This window comes from Synchiropus splendidus, chromosome 4 (assembly GCF_027744825.2).
Source record: "Synchiropus splendidus isolate RoL2022-P1 chromosome 4, RoL_Sspl_1.0, whole genome shotgun sequence".
Lineage (NCBI taxonomy): Eukaryota > Metazoa > Chordata > Actinopteri > Syngnathiformes > Callionymidae > Synchiropus > Synchiropus splendidus.
Window position 1 is genome coordinate 31,443,501 of NC_071337.1, and position 23,462 is coordinate 31,466,962.

The 23,462-nt window shown below is 40.4% G+C and overlaps 1 protein-coding gene across 1 annotated transcript in view; it reads left to right on the plus strand.

Moving 5' to 3' along the window:
* khdrbs3 (KH domain containing, RNA binding, signal transduction associated 3) overlaps positions 1 to 23,252 on the plus strand; it is a 70,086-nt gene extending 46,834 nt beyond the window's left edge. Inside the window, exons 4-9 of the mRNA XM_053863374.1 lie at positions 5 to 151; positions 717 to 856; positions 4,256 to 4,436; positions 11,179 to 11,261; positions 19,700 to 19,752; positions 21,327 to 23,252. Coding sequence (XP_053719349.1) covers positions 5 to 151; positions 717 to 856; positions 4,256 to 4,436; positions 11,179 to 11,261; positions 19,700 to 19,752; positions 21,327 to 21,418 — 696 coding nt within the window. The 3' untranslated portion in view covers positions 21,419 to 23,252. The remainder of the gene's footprint in view (positions 1 to 4; positions 152 to 716; positions 857 to 4,255; positions 4,437 to 11,178; positions 11,262 to 19,699; positions 19,753 to 21,326) is intronic.
* The last annotated feature ends 210 nt before the right edge of the window (positions 23,253 to 23,462 follow it).

Below are 23,462 nucleotides of genomic sequence, written 5' to 3' on the forward strand. Positions count from 1 at the left end.
ACAGGAAGAAGAGCTCAGACAAAGTGGCGAGGCCAAATATCTACACTTGAATGAAGATCTTCACGTCCTGATTGAGGTGTTCGCGCCACCAGCCGAGGCCTATGCAAGGATGGGTCACGCGCTGGAGGAGATCAAGAAGTTTCTTATCCCAGTATGTTCTGTGCTTTCTTACAACACACTTGCACACTCACAGCTTCAGCTGCTCATTTTTAAGCTTGTCTGCTGTGAGATACGGCAGTAGCTTCCTGCCCTCTGTATCACTCCCACTGTGTCTTGCACTGTGACTCTTTGCAGGACATCAATATCAATTGTGTGCGGCTTCGTGGGAAGTCATGGATCTAGCAGCTGGAGTTTCTTTACACCAGCAGAACGCTTGACGCCAGTGACATTTCTCACCGTAGCACCACTCTCACCACTCACAGCAACGATGCCAGGCATCTTCTCTGTGCAGAGACGGGTCCGCTCAGGAGTAGAGAACAATTACTTGTCAGGGTTCTAATTCAATGATAAACAACGGAAAAGGAAGATAACCAGTCCTGATGTATCAGCCAGCATCTTAGATGTTTGCTGCCTCAGAAAGTGCCAGTACTGTAATACCCATTAATTAGATATTCCCGGAGCTGCAGCCCCAGAGATAAAGAGTGCAATTTGATACAGTGTAATTGAAAGCAAGTCTATCAGCCTGTTTTCTGACCATGCCTGATCCCTGTGTGCAGGATTACAACGATGAGATAAGACAGGCGCAGCTGCAGGAGCTCACATACCTAAATGGGGGATCAGAAGATGCCAAGGTACCATCAGCGAGGGGCAAATCAGCCACCCGTGCTCGTGGAACACCAGCTCCAGTCCCTCCCAGGTTACCAGTCATTTACACCTCATGTTGTAATTCACTGCCACTAAATGTTTCAATCAAACTGACAAATCTGTGTTGTACCCATATACTGTTAAACAAAACAAAACAAAACAAAACAAAACAAAACAAAACAAAACAAAACAAAACAAAACAAAACAAAACAAAACAAAACAAAACCACCAAATCCACCATGGAGACAGGTGGTGCTTGTTTACGTAGTTTGCCTGACATTTTCTTCTGTGACTTTAGGATCTACATCTAGCTTCATCCCACAAGCGTTTGTTTTTAGGTTTAACCAACACCAATGCCCTGTGAGAGGGCAGAGTGTGGATGAAACCCAAGATTACATACAGTAACCCTGGGTCTAGGAATGAGTGCAACAGCCTCTAACCATTCCTTGGGCTTTTCCAGTCTGTAAACCTGAAACAACACATTGTGAGTTTTCCAACTTTCTTTTTCAAGCTTTTTAACAACTGTTTTGCACAAACTAGACACATTAAGGTAGTTTTGTTGCTGACAAAGAACTTGAAATGGAGTCACATCAACATGATGAAGGATAAAAAACTGCTTAGGCTAGTGGTTTCTACATCACTGATGTTGCTCACCTGAGTCCACAGGACATTATCACTAGGAGACACATTAAGGGGGAAGCCCATGCCTGCTTTGAAGCCGCTACCAGATGTGACCTGGTTGCCATTCCCAAGAGCATGCTGCGGGGCAGACCTTATGTGAGATAAAAATATTATAATCTGTCTCTGGCTTTGGGACAATGGTCACACTATACTCCAACGAGGCAGGAGCATGGAATATTTTGGAGTTGAGTCACGTTTTCTCCTTTGTATAGACAATGTGATTGAGGAATATCCACAATCTAAAACCATAAAAAGTGGACACCAACATGTACAGTTCTTGGAGTTCATCATAGAAGTCCCTTTTTGCAATGAATAAAGACATGCACTGGAGAAGGTCAACATGCTGACCTCAAACACGTCTAAAAATGTCCACCATGATTAAAATTCACCAGAGGTGCATCTACTGTCTTGTGCATTGAAATGATGAATGGGTTGAATGAAGTTATCATAGTAACCAGTTCTGCATACAACTTATGTGGCACTAATAACAATTTTAAGGCAAAATGACAAGTTGTTTTCTGTCATGTGAAATTAGATTTTAAAAAAAGTAGATGATTTCAAGAGGTTCCAAATTGCATAATAGGGAGATCAAAACGTTTATCACCAGTGGCTTGCTTAAACATGAGTAATTTGCCTATATAACGCCTCAAAAAGACTTGCTCTCAACGCTTGTGCTCAGTGTCAGAGAATGAACCGACTTATTTATGAACCCTTTCAGAGAAGGAAGGGGAAATAGATATATAGCTTGAATCCAAATACAATTGAAACACAACAGTTCATTATTTAGAGCAAATGTGTCAAACCGATCCTCAAAGTGCCGCAGTGGGTGCGGGTTTTTGTTCCAGCCCTGAAAGCACAAACAGGTTAACCAATCAGGTGTCTGCTGAAACAACCAGCACCAGAGTGAATTGAGTGTCAGTTTAGAGTGTCAGCGCAAGAACAATAAATCAATGCCATCATAAAATTTGAATGTAGGAAAACTCAAAATCACCAGGAAGAATTCAGGCTCACATGGGAAGCAATTACCCAACAAACAGCAGTAGCTCGACTGTAGCTGAGATGTGTCACGCACTGTCACACGCTCACAGCCGGTGATCTATTTAGACATCTTGTCCGGTAGCATTACATTGTTCCACTTTTTTAAGTTGCTTTCCCTCATGGCATTGGATCATTTTACCAAACATTTTTGTCATGAAACAAGGTGTTGAGTTGAGATATTGTTTTCTTCAGATCACTTCAATGGTTCAATGGAGTTGGAGCTGTCTGTCAACCATTTAACTGTTGACACGGTTAATACAAGTTCCAGTCCTTGTAAACCAGATTTGACCTAATAAAAAATGGACTGTTAAGACCCACAACTGTCGAGCTAAGAGCTCAGGAAGGCCAGTGTAATTGAAAAATAAAAACAATCCTCAAATCCAAAGACAATATATCTTGAAAACACTATCAGTGAACAAGGTGTCATGAGGATCAATTTGGATCAATTTTTTCAGCAGGAATTGTAAGTGGATAAACGCAGGTTATAAGAAGATGTGTTGCTTATTTGCATTACAGTAGCTGGCATTGGTGAGGTAAACCATCTCAACTTCACATTTTTCAATGGAGGACAATGCCATTGAGAGAAATTATTTTTCAGCACTTTGGCAGTCACTTGGTTTGGTTTGTCATTCGTCTCTTTCTTTCCAGCACAAAAGAGATTAGTGGTCTGCACTGCCATGTTGCTGCTGTTTAGTACACATTTGCACACCTTTTTTTCTTTCATTGGTTATTTGTCTCAAGTCTTTGGTGCAGCTTGTATCGAAGTCACGTAGCAAGACATTACACACAGTAGCTGTTGGGTGAAAGATAGCTTTATCTTTGTCAAAGGTTTGGTCAAACTCATTCTGATTACATCTGAAATGAAAGACGAAGGGTGAATACAGCGATAAAGATGCCTGCACTGTCACATGTTCCACACTAACAAGTGGAAATTGTCAAGCTGAAAGAGTCATAAAATAGACATAGGGGTCTAAATACCAAAATAATGGAGGGAATGAAATAACTGTCAGTGGAGAGCTTACCACTGAAAGACAATGTAAGAGAACTGGAACAAGCGGTCAAAAGAATGTTTGTCATTGATAACAGTCCTCAAATACATGTAATGGGATCACAGTTGGAAGAAGAGCAAATGAAGAACTCATCGGCCTTGAGGATAGAATGACCAAGTTAGAAGCCAATGCGAGAGCAAAGAATGTCATGGTCTATTATGAGGCCCGCCGAGGGTACCAGCCTTCTTCAATAGCATCTAGGAAATGTGACCACATGGGTCTATGGTTAAAGTCAACTGTTAAGAGGCATGAGCTACTGCAGACAGACGGCTCAATTTAACCCCTAAATAACACTAGCACAGCAGTCTGTCACACACGTCCAGGTTCTATCAGAGACATGGAACGTTGAATTTCTCATCTCTACACGTAGTTAACTATGATATTTAAACATAAACAAATAAGCAGCTGCAGGTAAACTCCACTAATAAGTTTCCTCATAAAACAGTATTCCAAAACATGGAATACAATGACAATTGTCGTTATCGCCGGAATTACGACATTTATCGCGATAACTTTGTTGTCCATATCGCCCATCCCTGGTATACAGTAATGATGCAAGAGTGTTCTAGATAGATAGATACGTAGATAGATACGTAGATAGATACGTAGAGAGATAGATGAATGAAGGTTGGTGATAGATAGATCAACATTGACCAAATGTGTTGCTTTCTCTTCTGTCTTAGGAGTCGTGGTGGAGTTCCCCCATTGCATGCTGTGGTTCCCAGAGGAGCAGCTCCCAGAGGAGCGCCACCCAACCGTACACCATTCTCCAGAGGGAGGGGTGCTCAAAGAGCCCGCGTCGCTCCCCCAACTGCTGGTTTTCGGCCAACCCCTGCCATTGTCCAGGAGACATATGATGAATATGTAAGTACAGGTTCTCACTCCCCATCACACATGAAAATTCCCTGTGTAATACATCTTGACTTGACTGTTCTGATCAAATCTATTTTTATATTTCTGCATCTTGAAATTAAATGAGTATTTTTGAGAACTTTCTATGCATACAAGATACAAACCTCTGACTAAATAACTAACTAAATAAATTCAAAATTGACTCAACCGTAGTATGGCCTAAAAGAAGAGTTGACTCGGGAAGAGTCACCATCTCTTGAGGAGAAAGAACCCTCACTCTGTGGATTGCCATTATAATATATTTAAACGTCTAAAAAGATCACTAATCTCAAAAATGCTGTTTGTTTTACAAACACTTGAAAAGCTACCAACAAGCAGCAGGGCAAGCACCAGCAAAAGCCATTTGACTAATTTTGTGTGAGCAGTAGTCAGCGAGAGCACACTTACTCTGAGTACATAAACTAATGTGGTGAGATGTTCTTGACAACATGAGGAGCAAAATTTAAATAGTGGATGATTGGCGCAATGGCAATATGTAATGAGTGAAGCGACTTATGGATAAGCTTAATAATAGTTGAATAGACGGGTTAGATTTTATTACTGGCGACAGTTTCTAATAACAACATTTGCCACAGGTGCATTAGCCTGCGAATCACTGCTTTTTCAGCTCAGATTCCTCCCTTTCACCTTCTCAATTCACATATTTATCGGGGAGTCTGGGATTGGGAGGACTGTGCTAGAAATTTGTCTGAGCAGCCCATAGCTAACCAGATCTGACAGGTTTATTCAGCGGAGGATGACCTCTAGGCCAGCTGTTTCCCATCATTGTCACAGTTGTAAAGTGTGTCCCCTGACACCAGCTTCTGTGTGTTTTAGGGTGTAGCAAACATCTCAACATCTGCCCAATGATTAATGGAACAATGTTGCTTCGATTTAGTGGGAGATGAAGTTGTCTTGTATTTAATGACTTGAACAACAAAAATAAGTGTTCTCCAGCTGGTCATGGAAAAATGATTGCAAGCCTATGAATTTACTTAAATAAGATGTAAGGTTTTTTCACAAAACGGAACATACTGGTTGTAAGAACACTCATTTTCACAAGACTTTCGTGTACAGTATAGTGGGCAGAGAAATTGCTACCTGAAATTTTGGGTTTTTATGGTTTTCTCTGTTCAAAACGGCACTATCATTTGAACTGTAATGCAAAATAAAGTGATCCTATTACTGTAGGGCATTATCTCCCTTTAAAACAAAAATATCAGGTTTCATTGTTGTTAATGTCAACATTATGCATGTACTGTAAGAAGGCATCATTCCCCTGAATAATTTGACTTATTGTCTTTCAGTGGATCAGTAGATTCAGTGGATTTGTACAACTGTGTTTAACTTTTTATGTATCTGCACATTCTGCATCTGACTCCATTAGAGAGCAGCAGGGACGAGGTAATGAATAATTGTCTGATCAAATGGATCTGGGGCCAAATCAGGTTATTCTGTGGCTCATGTTATATCACCATCTGTTCTGAGTCGTGAAGGTCTTAATCAATAGAAAAATATATCACACACCTTCATGGGTTTCTCAATTTCAACTTTGTGGAAATGTCTTCAATTCAAAACATGCCCATATTTCACCCATGTTAAACAACAGCAAGTCACAATCAGACTCTGCACAGTGACATCATGCACACTAACACATGTACACACAAAAAAAAAGAAGGCGGCGCGTTTTTTTTTTCAGCACTACTGTCGCACACACCAGCTGGACAGGCGCATTACTCAGGTGCAAGTGAAACACGCAACTGTCAATGTAACTCGTGACAGGGGGAGGGGGCGTCCCGAGTGCTGTGAGATTTCAAGGGACAGTTCTGGCTGGAACGTGGGAGGAGATGGATGGGGATCCTCCATGTAGCGCAAAATGATAATTCAGATTACCCAGTCGCTCATACATGTTATTATAGACTAGATTATAGACGTATATTTGGCGTATATTAGATATATATTAGACTGTACTGTAGATGTATTATAGATTATAGACCTACAACTGCTGTGTGTGTTTCTGAATTCTATATATGTGAGCTAATAAAAATAAGCGATAAGAAACCATGCGGTCAGTCGCCAGTTGATTTTTCTAATTCAGTTTTGCATATGTTTGGATTCGTGATGTGCAACTGTTTTAATAAAAAGAGATACACAAAGTAGAGCTAATGTCTTTTAAAGTGATAGAAAGCAAAGAATTTGATAGAACTAGTTATCCTGCTGTTAGAATGAGGATTATTGTATTTCTCTATTTGTGCAATTTATCTTGAAGTGTAATGTAGCTCAGGATTTAGTCCTTACCTTCAGAAGTCTGAACAGATTGAAGACTGAAGACACATTAGGGTATTAGAAGAAGAAGAAAAAAAATCAATATCTGTTTCAATTTTAGTGTATTGTAGTGTAATATCGCTGTTCTAACATGTAGTGCCAGGCCCCCTTGTGAGTTTTTGCTGGCTTAAGAGGCCAGGCCTTATCTTTTTACAACACGCCTCTCAGCCATCCGCTGGCATACAAATGAAAGACTCTCTTTGGGGCTGCTCTTTCCCTTTGCTGCCTCTCTCTTCACCCCATCCTCCCTGCAGCCCCCAACTTCTCACTGTCACACTAATCCTGTTTAGTGCTAGAAAAACACCAGTGTTACAGTGCAATAGTGATAGCTTGCGTCCATGTTATAAAAATGTTTTATAATTAATACATACATCAAAAAGGCTTTTTTTTGTGATGCAAACATGCCTGTTAGGACAAACAGCAGTTGGTAAGAAATTATGAAGCATGAAGTTGTCTCATATGTTTTCAAAATAAATAAAATAATTCTTGTTTGGTTGTGTTCCAATGGGCGTCGACGAAATGTTTTCACATTTCCCCAATGATATATAATTTTGTCAAATATATGTTTATTAATGAGACCTATTAACAATCATCGTGTAATCATTGAATGGTGGACACCAATGTTCACTCTAATTTTTCATGAGGCTGACCAACTCTCTGACCAGTCCCCTGGAACACTGTGACTGCGTTTAAAACAGTGATGGACATATAGCAATTCACATAATTCACATTGAGGAATGTAAAATGTGTGAAATTTGAAAATAAAAAAGGCAGAAATAAAAGCCGTTCAATTGTCTTTCAACTGTACAAATTATTACATCTTTTCTAAACTGAATAATAATGTAATATATTCAAAATATATATACTTAGAGTCTTTAAATGCGATAAGTAAACTAACACTTGCTACACCGTTGAAGGTGCTGGATATCAAAGCAACTTAATATTTAATAATATTTATTCTTTCTGAAAGCCATTGATAAAGCTCATGAATCTGTCTATTGTGATTTCATTTTGTTCACTTGAGACCACTGTATTCTCTGACCACTTGTCGTAGAACAGTGAGGCTGTGTGGTTCAGGCTAAAATGAATGAGGAACAGGTTTCTTTCACTGACTACACTGTTAATTTCTTCACCTGACTCATGTGTGGCCTCGGAAAATTGCACTGCAACGATCCTCTTTCTCTCATGTCTCGAGCTCCTGTGTAGAATTCCACTGTATGTATCATCCCTCCCTCCCAATTGGGTCTGCGTAAGCACATTTTCACCAACCACAAGCCACTTTTAACAGAAATCAGCTGCTAAACGTCAGCCAGCTCCTGTAGTTCACTTCAAATAGCCAGGTCTTCTATTTGCAGTTCATTTCATTGTCCGTGAAGTGGTGTCACTCGACAGACACTGATCTTAAGCTTTAGAAATACTGCGCGTTGTCTTGACGGAAAGAAGCCCTGTAGTCCGGGAATTACAGTATTTTACATTCAATTCAGGATGGGATTTTTGGTGCGCAGAGGAGATTTTTTGTGCGCTTAGACCATATCAGCACTGCGCAGCAGCTTACGGGGAACATTGGTGGACATCTTGATGCCTAGCAAACGTCTGAAGTGACCTTCCAGCATCCAGAATGCCCATGCCACGCTTCCTCACAACTGTGGCATCTGTGGCACCTTGTTGACAGGACAAATGCATGTTTTTGCTACAGATTTTTATTTGTCCCCAGTCTAAGGAGTGGTCACAAAATGGTCACGCTGCTTGTTGAGCCTGTCTGGAAGATACACGTGGTGACCATCGCAGTTACTCAAAATCACGCAATGTAGCGATTGTGAGGAACAGAGACAAATAAAAAAAAAATCAAAATGACTCAGTCTGACCATAAAAAGTGACTTGTAAATAGTACAACACAATATGCATAAAAAGTGACTTGTAAATAGTACACATATAACACAATAGGAGAACAGTATAACATTTAGAATTTAATTTTAATTTAATTTATATTTATATTTATATCAGCATTCATGAGACTCAATCTTTCTTCATGGGTCACCTTTGGCAAGGGAATATGTGATGGACTATAGAAGCTTCAAGAAGCTATGTCTTAACATTCAGAGCCCAATCCAATGGTCTGGTTAGGAAGAGGCATACAAAACCACTTTCTACTCAGAACCGTTTCAAAATTGTCAAATTCTCCGGAAGCATTAAGAAATGTTCATCTTATCGATTCCCAACTGTGCTGTCCGCTGCATTCACTGTGCATTAACGGAGCCACGTCACTGCCACCAGCTGCATCTAATCATAGCTATGGAGGAGTTTGAGCAGCAAAAGAGTTCATAAGGCTTCATTACATTTTCAGCGACAATGTCTTTTTACAACGACCGAACCCCTTCGACATCATGATGTAATGATGAAAGAGTGTTCTGTGTTCAATCATTGACAGTACACAATGCTGAGCTGACAGCTATGTTGACGGTTAGCAGGGCGCGGACTATTGTTGCTGTCAGAGGAGAGTGATTTGGTTTTAATAATGTCACACATGTCTCATTTGTGCTGCTACCATGCTCCTTTTTACGTTGATCCCCTGCAGGCTTGTTGGTAGCATTTTGAAGTAGGGTGTCCACAGCCCGGTCCCCAGCTCATACTCCACCCCCAGCCCATTCCCCTCCCGACATGCTTGGTCATCGACTGACAAGATGCTGTGTAAAAAAGAAACCTTAAACATCTATTTGAATGAAAACAACTTCTTATAAAAACAAACCTCCGAGTCAAATAATCATTGACAGAATGATCATTGAAATGAACTCAGTAGCTGTTGCACAATAACACCTTCTGAAGCAAGGGTCTCCTGGGCAGTCGTTTTACAATGGTGACCCTTTTAATTAAAAGAAAATACATATTTTTAACATCATTCTTATCCTTCCTACAAGCCATGTGACTAAAGCTTTGTTTATCTTCTTTCACATGTTTATGCCAGACACTTTTATGAGCTGTCTATCTGTGATGGTTTGATGCTGTGATGGTTCGATCCCCAGGCCGAACCACCTGTCTGCATGAAGATTGCATGTTTTCCCCGCGCGTGTGTGGTTTTTCTCCAGGTTCTCAATGTGGTTGTTATTTGTGAAAACCCAATAAACTGATCAGGAGTTTATCAACTGATCAAGAACTGATCAAGAAGCATCCTCTTTGATCCTTGACTCCTTGAAAACATGTTACGAAACACTGTCAGTGGGTAGAATCATAAATGGAATTGCTATAATCTAAAGCGATACCCAAATCTATTGATAATAACTGACCTATTTCTCTTCCTTTATTTCAAATTTCAAATTTCCAAGAGAATTGTTAAGGAATCGAATCATTACATAGTATCGATAATGGATTCCCAATTGTTAAAATCATCTCAATACCGCTCCCTTGGTCTGGTTGATGAAAATATTTGTTGTTTACTGTTGATAAGCAAATTTGCAAACACACAAACTTGCAGTCAAGACTGAAGAAAACAAAATATTTCCCATAAATCAAATACACACTTGTGTTCAGAAATTAGAACCAATTCATGTGAGTGTGATGAACATTTCCTCCCGCTAAATCCAACAGACGTTCATTTTAAGCATGCAAATCAGAAGCAGATGGAATTGGCTATGAAGTGTGTGGGGGATGAGAGACTTGTCGCAAGGGCTTGTCGTCTTTTGTGGAACATAAGTCTCATTTATCCCAAATTAGAAGTGGCGGAACAGTAGTTGCCTTTGATGTGCCTCGTTGCAGGGGTCTAGGTGGTGCGCTGATAGGTGAATCGAGCAGATTGCTTTAAACCAAACAGATGTTCAAGGCTTATCCTTTGAGGTGACGATAAAACGAAGTCACACCAAGAGTCAGCCGGTCGCTGTGACTTGTGTCAAACGCAGAGACATGGGAAGGGCAGCAGTTTCCACTCTTAAGAGTCAGTTTTACTCAAGCTCACCAACCACTTGATATTCTGTGTAAGCTTTCTGGAAATATAAAGTGATACTTCAGCGCACAAGGTTTTCAGAAGCGTTGATATAGTTGGTTCCAAACACACATATGCAAGTATCAGCTCAAAGATCTTCATCTTTAAATGACAACATACTCTCAAAGTCAAACTCAAATCACAAATTGTGATTTAGTTTTCTCTATATGACTCTGTGAGGTTCCCAAATTTGTGTTTGGGTCATGGCCAACTAGCTAAATTGCAATCTTGAACTGCTAAACTTATGGGGTTGGAGGAACATGTGAAATATGCGTGAATATTCTACTCAGACTTCACACATACTTGGCACAATGTATTTGTGAAAAGTACAAAATCCTAATACCGAAATACTCGACATAATTGTATGTGCTGTTTGAAGTTTGCGACATAATGCCAATGTCCTTTTTTTCTATTCAGGAATATGAAGATGGATACAGTGCAACATATGTTGACCAAGGCTACGAAACATTTGAAAACAACTACACGGATCAAGGACAAAAGTAAGATGACGTTTTCTACATTCCAGCTGACACTTGTCTAACACAAGAACAGACAGAAAATGAATACACAGATCACAAAGGAAGTTGACTTTCTGTGGCAACCCCTGGCAAAGAAGAATAGGAAAGTACTGTCTTACTTATCCTGAATTTAAGTGAGAAAAGTAGGTAGGTGATGAGTTGCCTAGCACATATGTTTAATACAGGTATGAATTATGTGCATGTGCTTAGATAAGAAACATTTTTCCATTTTAGAAATTCAACAGTAAGAATTATTTATGCAGGAGCACAGCTTGAAGTGGTATGAAGTGGTGGGCCCAGCTCCCCTACAGTGTAAGCCCTATCTATTCTTAACACATGACTTTTGGTTAAGAGATGCATACAGCAACTTCATAGTCAGTCTGTAGCTGCTGTACAATCAATTGCAATAGATGGAGTACATCCATGAGATTTTGATCCTGGACATCGAATTATAGAAGTGCAAAAAGGAATATGGTATCATTGCAAGCCTGTTAGTTTCATGTCAAGCATGATCGGTCACAAGATGGTTGTCTGTTTATTTGCACGCCTGCCTGTTTGTCCTATCTGACATCTCTATTTGTCTCTTTATGTGTTTGTTGTTCAGTATCAGAACTCAGGGAGAAGTTTTGTGAGTCCACCCAATAGTCGTCAGCCCCTTTTTTTATCAAATTGTGTTGTGAATAATGGTGGTGGCTTTTTTGTGAAAGTGTTGTTCTGCAAAGATAAAATTTGCAGTACATGTCCTAAATCAGGGCGCCTGTTCGGCCACAAGAGATTTCCCCTCCCTTATCTTTGTGAGACAGTGCAGCTATTATTGGCCAGACAGTTCAAACTTGCTCACCCACAGACTCTTCTCTGGGTTGTGTATGTTAGTCCTTGTTTCACTTGTCTGCATTCAAGTGTTTCTGATGAGCATATTTGTAGTGCAGATATAACACATCCCAGACATTAGCCAAGTCCAGTGAAAGCTTCAGTAATGTGTTCGTGAAAAATGTTTTTCTGCTCCCAAGATAGCCCTGTTGCTATATGTTTTATTGGTATTTGTGACTCGCAGCTGTGTGCGGTGCCAACAGAATGAAGCCAAAGGCTAACATTTGTCTCTTCTTCTCTGTGATATATCTTTTTTGCCTTTTTAATCAGGGAGTGTAGTCTTTGCATCAGTCTGAACAAACTTGAAACTACATCTGAACAAATTGGCCCTGCTGGAGCCCTGAGCAGACAGAGTGTGAACGCCAGGGAAACGGCGCATGTGTGCGCGAGACGTTTCTTAACAATGTTTCTCACAGCCTTAGAAAATCCCTGTTACCAGTCAGAGGCCTGACTGCTCGGGAGGATTTCAGTAGCTAGAGGTTAACAAGCCCAACAATTTACTCGCTCCGTCATGGAGTTTCCCCAATGGCTTATGCAAGATACAGTACAGACCTGGGATTTGTAAACAGGAAGCATTAGGAAGTGGACAATTTAAAGGGGCAACAAATTAAGGCTCAAAATGAAGGGTTGTCCCTAGTATACAGTATATTATCTCGTAAGTAAATATGTGGCCAAAAGTTGATTTTCACCCACGTTGAGAATTATTCACACACCTGACAAAATCTCAGAAAAACATTGCATTTTTTTGTTTTCTGTAGTGATCTCAAGATGTTCCCACAGAATAGACTTAGGCCAGTTGTTAAGCAATGATCAAAACAGCATCTTTCCACAATAGTATACATTGAGGGAAAATGTTCTGGTCGTTCTCATTTTCTGATCATTATGGCCCAAAATTAATTTAAAAATAAAAAATAAAAAATCCATTGGCTGTCTGCCAATTTACAACTACACACGACATCCAGACGTCACGGTGCAGTCTGTCTGGAACGCATGCACGCACGCACACCCGGAAAATACCCAAACAAAGATGGCGGAACAGCTGCCTTTACCAGCTCCGTCTCTGCTGTTTGGTGTCATTTTGGGCTACCAAGTGCCCGGGAACACAGAGACACGGCGCACAGGTTGTGCAAGCATTGCAAATCTAAGACCAAGGGCCTCGGTAGCATAGCAAATGTGCCAACTTGCGAGGTGTCACCTGGAGACCACAGACACAGAACTGTCAGTTGCGCACCGCTGTGCCTCAAAGACAGCTGAGCACGTAAGTTTCTGCCTGAGAGCTGTGCCTCAGCTTTACCAAGAGACTAAAAGAATGGTCACCAATAAAGATACTTTAAAGATACGCTTAACTGATGTTTTTTCAAGTAAAGGTACTTGAAAAAACATACTTTTATTTAGTTACTGAAGCAGTGCATGATATTGCTTTTATGCCTTTAACAGTTGCAATAATTCCATCTTAAGCTGGGATAAATGTTAAAATGTTATAAATGTGGAAAAAAGAGGCTTTAATGTCTGTAATCGTGATTCTGTCTGCAAAGTAGATCAAACTTCATTATCAATCAAATAATTTTCAAACGAAAAATACATTGTAAATCGAATCATAGCCCCAAAAATCAGAATAGAATCATATCAAATCGTGAGTAAAAAAGTTCCACCCCATGTGCTAAATGATGATCCAGAGATACTGTGAACCTCTGGCAAAAGTAAGGGATGCTGGAAGGGGCCTTCAGGTGAAAAGTGCTGCTTTAATGGCGTTAACAGATAGAAACTGTGATGTCTGTGGGGACCTTTGCAGAATGACAGTTGTGGCACCTTTCAGGTTTAGAGGTCACAACTGTCGTCTCACACACTTCAGGTGTGTTTAAAGAATTATTTTATACGTGACACCCGGGAAACTGTCACTGGATGACGTGTCTCTCCTTCCTCCCTCAGCTGGCTGCTAAATGGGAAAGATCCCACTGGCTGAGCGTTTGAAAGGGCAGATTTAAGTAGCTTGCAGTGACTATTAGACTGCAGTCTTCTTTTCCAAAAGACTGCAGTCTACTTTTTTTTTTTTTCAGAAAACTTCTCCAAGCAATTATAGTGATGAAGTTCATAATTGACTTTAGCTAATTGTTGATATATGCAAGGTCACTTATCTAAAAACTCAACATTACCCCATGAAGATGCAAGACAGCCTGAGCATTTTGGCACATTGTTTTCTTGTCCAAAAAAAATGTCAGTCTCAGAACTGTTGAAGCCAGAGAGGACTCTGGTACATGTCCGTTATAGTACATGATTTCAACTAGTGTGAATCTTCTCACGTTTCGATTTGATACCAATGTTTGGGTCCACGATTCGACTTAAAATTTTTCATTTCAAAATAATTTTCTTGCTAATGATTTCTGATCTGATTTCTGCTCATGAGCTACTCCCATCAATGTTGCAGAACGAATGTCAGAGACATTAAAGGTTCTGTTTTCAACATTAATCCTTGCTTAAGATGGAATTATTGCAACTGTTAACATAAAAGCAATATCACACACTGCTACTGAGTAACTAAATAAAAGTGCCTCTTGAAAATATATCAGTTATACATGCCGCCTATTAAACTCTGAATGTGCCTTTACTGGCGATTGTTCTTTTAGAGTCTTGGTTAAGCTGTTGCACAGCTGTCTCAGGGAAAAACATACGTGCTCTGCTGTCTTTAAAGCGCGGCAGTGCGCGGCTGACAGTTCCATGTTTGTGGTTTCCAGGTGATGCCTCGCAATATGAGCTGGCACATTTGTGGTGCTGCAGAGGCGCTTGGTCTTAGTTTTGTCATACTTGCACAATGTGTGCTTCATGTCCAGCTCGGTGTTTCCGGGCACTTGGTAACCCAAAATGACGCCAAACGCTGGCCTTCAGGCAAGACGGAGCTGGTAAAGGCTGTTCATCCATCTTTGTTTGGGTATTTTCTAGGTGTGTGTGCATGCGTTCCAGAACAGACTGATGTCTGGACGTCATGTGTACTTGCAAAATGGGGTACATGCAGCGAATTTTAATTATTTTTACATAGATTTGGAACTTTTTAAATAGATTCTGAATCATTGCAAATGAGAATTGCGATTTTCATAAGAATCAATTTTCTGGCACGCTCCTAGTTTCAACAACAGTGTTCCTTATGTGACGTCTCATCAGGCGGTCTGATAATTGTGCAAAATTTGCTATAACAGTGAGGTGTATAATATAAATGTATGTCTCCATTGGCGCACAGCATGAAGTCACACAGACGCAGTGACGCCTCAAGCACTTTATTGGGCACACCTGGGAGAACAGTAGAAGTACGGACCAAACAATCACCGCTGCTCAATCTAACTTTTTTTTAATAAGCCGGTATGGTGATCTGAACGAATCCAATTTATGGATGAAATATGGCGTTGATTTCGTTCGAGTGAATTACGATTAATTAATTTAATTGAACAGTTTGCTCTCCAGACAACAGGGAACCTTTGTAGGTGCAGGAGTTCCTGGTCCACTGATCACACTGATGCACAAGACACGTGGCAGCTAGGATGATAACAACTACAACAAACATGGAGGAAAAGCAAACAAAAGCATCTGTTTGCTTTTGTTCAGCGATGTTCTTCGCTTCACAACAACCAGGGTTTCCACTGGTCTGAATGTACTTGAAATTCTTAAAAAATTGAAATTCTTATACAAATATTTTCGACATTAAAAGAGCTTTAGTTTAAATAAGGTGATATAAAAACTTGTACATAGCCACCATCGTGATTTATTGTGCTATTGTCAAACTGATGCAAAATGAACAATATTTTGTTGTTTAAATGTATGTGTGGGTCCATCATTTCGTTCAGTATATATATATATATATATATATATATATATATATATATTTATATATATATATATATATATATACCAGTGTCAAGATTTCAAATGGTTTCATAGCACCCATGTATGAAATGAAGCCCACAGATTGTTTTAGAGGATGAAGAGATTACTTAGAAGATGTGATATAACTACTATTTTGCACCTTGTAAAACCTTTGAATGCTCTCTTGCTCCAGTTGTGCATTTGCAATGAGTTTTTCCATGTTTCAGTGAAAGCAAACCTTAAGAATGCTATCAAAACTGTCTCAAAACATGCAGCAAAAATGCAGTTTGATTTGATGTAGTTTAGTTTTCTTTAATGATAAGCAGTTGAAATACATCTGGACAATGTTTTGTAATTTGTAAGTGATAATAAGGTTTACTGCAACTGAGCAGCTCAAAAGGCTTGACACCATGACCTCACTTCACATTGAGAGGAAATTAGGTTACCGTGGCATCTAGCGTGTACCTGACTTCCAGGTAGCTTCAAATTCATCACTGGCGAACTGGAAGAGTAATGGTGCCACACAGAAACAAACTCGGCTGGGGACATGTACTACATCATTTAGATTTAACTCCGCCATCTGTTACTCACTGCTCGGTGCGCAGCATCATTGTTTAAGATGAACCACTTAGAGCGGTGACAGACACATCAAACAATCTCACCCCATTCATCTCGCCTGTAAAAACAGATTCCTGATCAAAAGTCGATAAGAACAGTAGCCTCTTGACACATCTCAGGTTTCCAAAGCTACATTTGGGTGGCTGTGAACTTCTGCTTTTCTTGGAGTCTTTTGTTGAGGGGAGCACACAACAGCGGTAGCCTTCCGCTAATGAATGTCAAATCAAAAGATGACCTATTTAGAAAGTCAAAGCATTTTCACACCTATGACAGGGTGATATCGCCAGCATGCTCTGGAACACCACAGGCACTTCATCTTCATTCTTGTGTTGGCGCTACCAGCTGTGCATTTTGACAAGAGGACGCTGCGATTCTGGATCAATGATGAAAAATGTTGAATATGATATTAAGGCAGTAAATGGGGGGTCTAAAAGTGCTGTGAAGTTTTGAATTTTCTATTTATACCCTCGAAAATATGCAGGACCAATGTTCTTGTCCAGTTCTCTAACAGTGAGGAAACATGAGATTACAAGAACATAATCTTTGTCTCTATTTTTATTGTTTTCCTCTCAAACACCTGGAAGTCAGAACAGCTCTTGTTGCACTGTGAAGACGGCTGCCTGCTGTTAAGGTTCCTCCCATATTTATGGAGACAAAACCTGAAGTATTGAGGGAACCAAGTAATGAAAAAAAATGAAAGTAAAGTAGGGAAGTGACTCGATTAAAAAAGAAGAAGAAATTAAATACATCAAATTATAATACATCACATTGTTTGGTGCAGGGTACCTGGAACTTGTGCAATGGAAAGTGTTCCCTGTGAATCCCTCTGACATTATTCCTTTAAATTACCACACCACCGGTGTTTGGACACTCATACAGTCATTTCCGGACTGAACCCAGTGGCTGAAACCTTTGGATTTGGGCTAACAAGCTACGGACCAATGAAATCACAGCTGTTTAGTGACATTCCAGCGCTTATTACTCTCTTCCGCCAGCTTAGCCTTTGTTGAGTGCAAACATTTTAAATGTTTCTTTTTTTCACATTTAATACGTTAATGACGGGGCACACTGGGACAGCTGTGTAATGTACTGTAAGAGACACGTTTCTTGTGCCACAAATGTGGCCATCTTGTTACAGTCTGACATGACAAATGAGTAAGAGTAACACATCATGCAGGTGGTCTTGAATGTGACGGTTTTCAGCGTGTTATTCGTGGAAAAAATCCTGAAAGCAACATCAAATAATGACTGAAGTCCCTTGCTGGCAGAAGTCACACATTCTGGCCGGACATGTGAAAAGACGGACTGATTGGATTGGGGACAGATTTAGTTCTTATGATTAAGTGTCAAAACGTTCCCCTCTGTTTACTTCTTGGTTGACTGCGTTTTTTTTTTTTGTTTTTTTGGTGTGGGGGTTATGGTACGACATCACTGAAGACCTATGTGTGAAATGCACGGCCCACCACTGATGTTGGCATTTAAATTCATATTTACACTAGAAAATGTCCCACCCATATTCGATGGGTGGGCATCGAAATGCTTGTGATCCCTCAGAGTCCAAGCCTTGTGCATGCTTGGATGTTTAGAGACACACGTGTGCGAAGATGTGGCAGGTGAACTGTGACATTTTTGGATACAAACCTATAACCATGAGTGAGGGAGGAGGACAGTTCAGCGTTAATGCTCTAATGGCCCATTCATGCACCTTTTACATATTAAAATGTACCCATCCTTTTCAAATGATGCTACCGCCACTGATCACATATTTCCATGCGTTCTTTACATTGGTATTGCTGTTCACTTATGCAACAGCGGGAGCAGTCAAAAGTTTATCACAGTGACGGACTCCAAAGCCAACATGGTGACTATGGAAGAATTAATGTACCTCTTGCACAAAAGAGGAAAACAGAGGCAGCGTTTCAGGAGGCGGTCTCGATTTTTATATGAATTTTTTTTTTGGCCCAGCTCTATTTACACGTCAAAGATGATGGGCAAGTGACAGCCCTAGCCCTAGTTCTGAGGCTGATTTCAAACAGCATTGTTGCTACTTTTTTCAAAATTACCTTTACACCAACAACACTTCACACCTTTGACACTGCAATTGATTCCCGGGCATTCAAAAAATTCTATATAAAGTGCCTACTGTCTCTCACTCTTTAAGTCATCAATGGCATTTTAGCATTGCGTAAAGTGTAATTGTTTTTTACCCTGTCAACTTCCTTTGGCAGTAGCCCACACACTTGCCTGCCATGTATTTCCTGTCTGCCTCGCTTCTCTCCTTGCGAGCGACTCAGTGGCGCAGAGATCTTACTCTGCACGCAATCGCCAGACATTGATCAGAAGCATGACGCGTGATCACAAACAGAAGGACAGATCGGTACAACTTTTATCCAACCTGTACGCTGCTGAATAAGTCAGAAGGTTAATGTTCACTTTTTATGAATTGTTTGTTTGATGATTCTATTTGATTTAGATTTTCAAGCCAAATTTTAGCACTGGAATAAAAGACTTTTGAAAGGTTAGGGCAGTTATATGAGAAATATAAAAGCATCTCACCATTGCGACAGCCATCTGTTTTAGTCAGGTTCATGCATTTGGCTGACCATCTAACACAGGGCTGCTTTGAGATCTTCTTTGAGCTTTACACAAGAAGAAAATGTGATTTGCCGAGTCTCCTCAATGACCGCTCTGTATGGAGCGCTGGCATCGAATCTAGGCCTGCAGGTCTGTAATCCGGACTGCAAAATAGAGCTAGCGCCTCTGACAGCCAGACTGACAGGCAGGAGGAGGAGATCAAGCTGTGATGGCTGGTGTCAACGATGTGGCAGCTCAATGATGAATTGCTTCTTGTGAATGATAGCACTCTTACTCAGTGATACAGACACAGGAAGGTTCTGTCAGCATCATCATTGCACAGTGCAAATAAATAAATAGCGCTCACTTTATTATTTGCCTTCCTAATAATGTTGCCACGTGTGGAGCAGGAAAACTCACAACGCATTGATCGTACAAAATCAGATATATTGACCAGCTGTGTAGACTCATAGGACTTTTTTTTCTTTGTTTTTTTGTCATTGCAGCTCAGACGACTACTACGAATACGGAAACGGCAGTGAATCATACGAGGCATATGGTGAGTTGAATGATCTTCTCTTGCCTTAAACTGGTTCTGCTCCTTGCTGCAAGGGCAGGAGTCACCAAGCAACAAAAATGCAATTTAACCATGACCCTGTTAAACTTGAGTTCTGTCACTGTAATTTAAATGTTGCTCCTTCACCAGACGCATGGACGGGCATTTTGTGGGGCTGGTTCTCAAGCCAGAAAAAAAGGGCATCCGTCTCAAATGCTGTTGTTTGGGTAATTCGGATTGACAAAGGTTCTAAAGACATTCCCACTCATTTATACCAGTGATAGTCACATGACCGCAGCTATAAACAATGACAAGCCAGGGAATTAGACTGTACGAAACAGAACATGCAGTCGAATGAAATAATGAATATAAGCATCAAATTAAATCACAAGGTCACTAAGTGTACCGCACGGCAACCGTTTAAAAAAATCTGGAGGAAATCATGCTGTTAATGGTTGGAGAACTGAAAAAAATGCAATTGATGAAAGAGTGACATTTTTCTGCTAAGAAGAAAAAAGGGCTCGATAGAGGGCACTTTTGTCGTGCAGGGAAAAAGGGCACCACTAAAGTTCGCTCTGTGCCCATTCCTGTCCTTTACTCTAGTCTTCATTGTTCGTGTTATTATTTTTTCATCTTACTTTTTATTGGGTTGTTCGAACGTTCTAGCATGATTATACTACGAGTCCACACAAGTCCACACAACGCAAGTCTCTGACTTTTATCGGATATCGATGTTTTCCCCTTTTTCTGTAGGGATGCTGGAGTTCTTAATAATCTGACCTAGTCAGTTCTTTTTTTGTACTATGAGGAAATTCAGTCAGAGCTGCCTCCTCTGCATCATAAGCAAACGTAAACGTCATGTGTCCAATAGACTCAAATTAAGTCCCAATAATAATCTCAGCATTATCCATTGGAATGTATATATATTGCAATAGAGACTAGCAGTTTGAGTTTCGGCCCTTTAACATTGATTCACATGCAAAAAGACAAAGCACAGATCTGAATGAGGTCACACCTCACCACTGACACTGCTGACACAAAAGAAGACACTGAAACCATTTGAAAAAAAAATAGCATTGATCTGTCTCCTTGGACTTCACACACAAGGTTAAGTAGGAGCATATCTTCCGAGTGAGTGTCAGCGAGAGGGCGAGAGGTTTAATGATGGGTTATTGGCACTGTGGTGCAGAGCGCTGCTCCACAGGAACAAAAACAAGGCTGTGTGAGGCGCACCTCTGGGGAAGTCTCTGTGCCGGCCAAAGATCAGACAAAAGCTGCCATTGTTACAAGCACAGCCTCATTGACAGTGCCAGGGGTCTTATGGGACAATCAGGGTTAATGGTCGAAGTGAACTTTTTCGCTACAGGTTACTAAATTGATTCTTTTCAATTACCGTTGTCAACCTATGAAACCAAGTATTGGAGGTTGATTCCATAGGTGTCAGTAGAAGTAGCTGGTGATACTCTCAACGTGTGTGTGTTTTATTATGACACCCTCCTCAGACTGCCCATATCACACACAAGGTCCTGTTTAAATTCTATTCACATGGCTTTTTATTTCTTCTCTCTGTTTCCCAGGTCAAGAGGACTGGGCAAACAATTGTGGCAAGGCGCCGTCAGCACGGAAAACTAAAGCAGCGTACCGAGATCAGCCATACACCAGATATTGAACTGTTGACACTGTCCTCACTCCAGTCCTCGTGGCTGTGCTTTTTTATGGATGCTTCCTCATTTTTAGACAAGAAACCTCAACTGGAACCGGATGGCATTTGAAGAGATACAATTTAAATCCAGACTGGATTCAAAGTTCTCCCGTCAGTGAATACATTCTTCCTTTACCCAGGAACCGGAGGACAGAAGGACTCATCCACATTATTGAGCTTTTATTTGAATATTTATGGTTTTGGAAGATGGTGAGAAAACAACAGTGCTGTTTGCTGGTTCTCTCTGGTCCTAGTCAAGAGGTCGTGAAATTGTGAGTCCGTAGGCCATGAAGCATGATGAAGCCTTTCCCCTCATTTGTTGATTTTTGCTCATTATTTGTGAACATGACACATTGATGTCTATGGAAGTTAACAAAATACAACAAAAACAGTTGTCGGAGAATGAATATCCTGCTTCACAAAGCTTTGTTCACGACACAAACGTTTGGCTTTGCTACAATTTCCTGCATTCCCCACCCCATAGTTCCAGAGAAGTAAATGTTACTAATGTCCTACTTGGTTTTCAGGCTGTGAAATAAGGCTGAACAATGGTTTGTATTTCTAGCTTCAAGGCTCCTTGCCACTCGTGAACCACTCCAATAACTACTCAAGGTACAAAACCTAATTAACAGTTCACTGTGACGGAGCTGTGCGATGTGGCCAAATAAGATCATGAAGGGTTAGAACGTGGCTCCAGTCTGGCAAAGTGAGGAGACTGTGTCTTGTCACAATCATCGCATTGTTTCACTACTAATGCTGAATCATGGTGTGTTCCTTCTCTGGCCTGGGAAGCAAAGACTGTCTGCTGAAGGCTCACATGACCTTTCATTTCAAAGCTTTATTGAAACCCTGAGGGTGTCAAGGTTTACCTCATTGTTTAATAATACAATTACACGCAGTACCAAGTAATTGCGCCCCAACATGTGAACACTGGAAGAATGATCGCAGTTGTGGAGGGAGCAGAAATAATGATTGGAGGTAATAAAGAACTGGATTCAGACCTTGAGTTATCACTAGTCATATCGCCGTTGCGGCCATTTAAATGAGTTTCTTTGGCCTAAATTGTCATTAAAAACTAATTTATTATTTATAAAAAGAAGAAGCATTAGAAGCAGTGATCTGATATTTTGACCTTATCACCCAACCCGCAGTAATGTGACAAACTGGAATGATGTGAGAAACAGGACAGAGTAGGCCACTGATTCAACTATACTCGCCCTACAGTTGTTGGACGGTCCATTGCAGTGACTGCTAAAAGATGAAAACTGCAACAAAGCAAACCACACGATCAGCATTTCGTCCAGTCTGCAAAAATCATAACAGTAAGTAGACAATAAAAGTGTAATAATGTGGATGAAGCATTTGTGTCGGGAGCCAACAAGTCATCTAGATTGTTGATCGCTGCTCGCCCACGGCAAGTGGTGTTACCAAATTAAGACTCTTTCAACCGTTGATCTCGAAACTGTTGTAGCTTAGACTTAGAAAAGTTGCGTAGAAGGGTTATGGTGGAGGTGTGTCCTTTGTACAATATACATTTTCAACCAGGAAGAAAACTAGACTGTCTACCTAATGTATTGCTGTCTTCTCCCTTTTTTGTAACATATTTAAAGGGCTTATAAAAGCACGCCTTTCATTTTGTCCATGATCTATTGATTATATATTTTAAGCAGTAGTTATTTCTTATTCATGTGATTTTTCGGTTATTTTTATGACATATATAAATATACATACATATACAGTGAGCTTATGTAAGCCCTTTAATAGTTCCTCTTGTTGATGCTAAATAAACGTTTGAAAAGAAGTGTGTGTTTGTATAACGTCGAACATGAATGTGAATGAAAACAGAAGGTTCTGAACACAATGTGCTCACGTGTTTGTCTGACAGAGTCTAAAATACTTTTCTAACTAACACCGCTGACCGAAGTCCGACCTTGTCCACGACCTCAGTGATCAGATAAGGATTGGTATTTGATCAGCATGTAATGCATTGTGTCGAAACTCCCTGTGACGC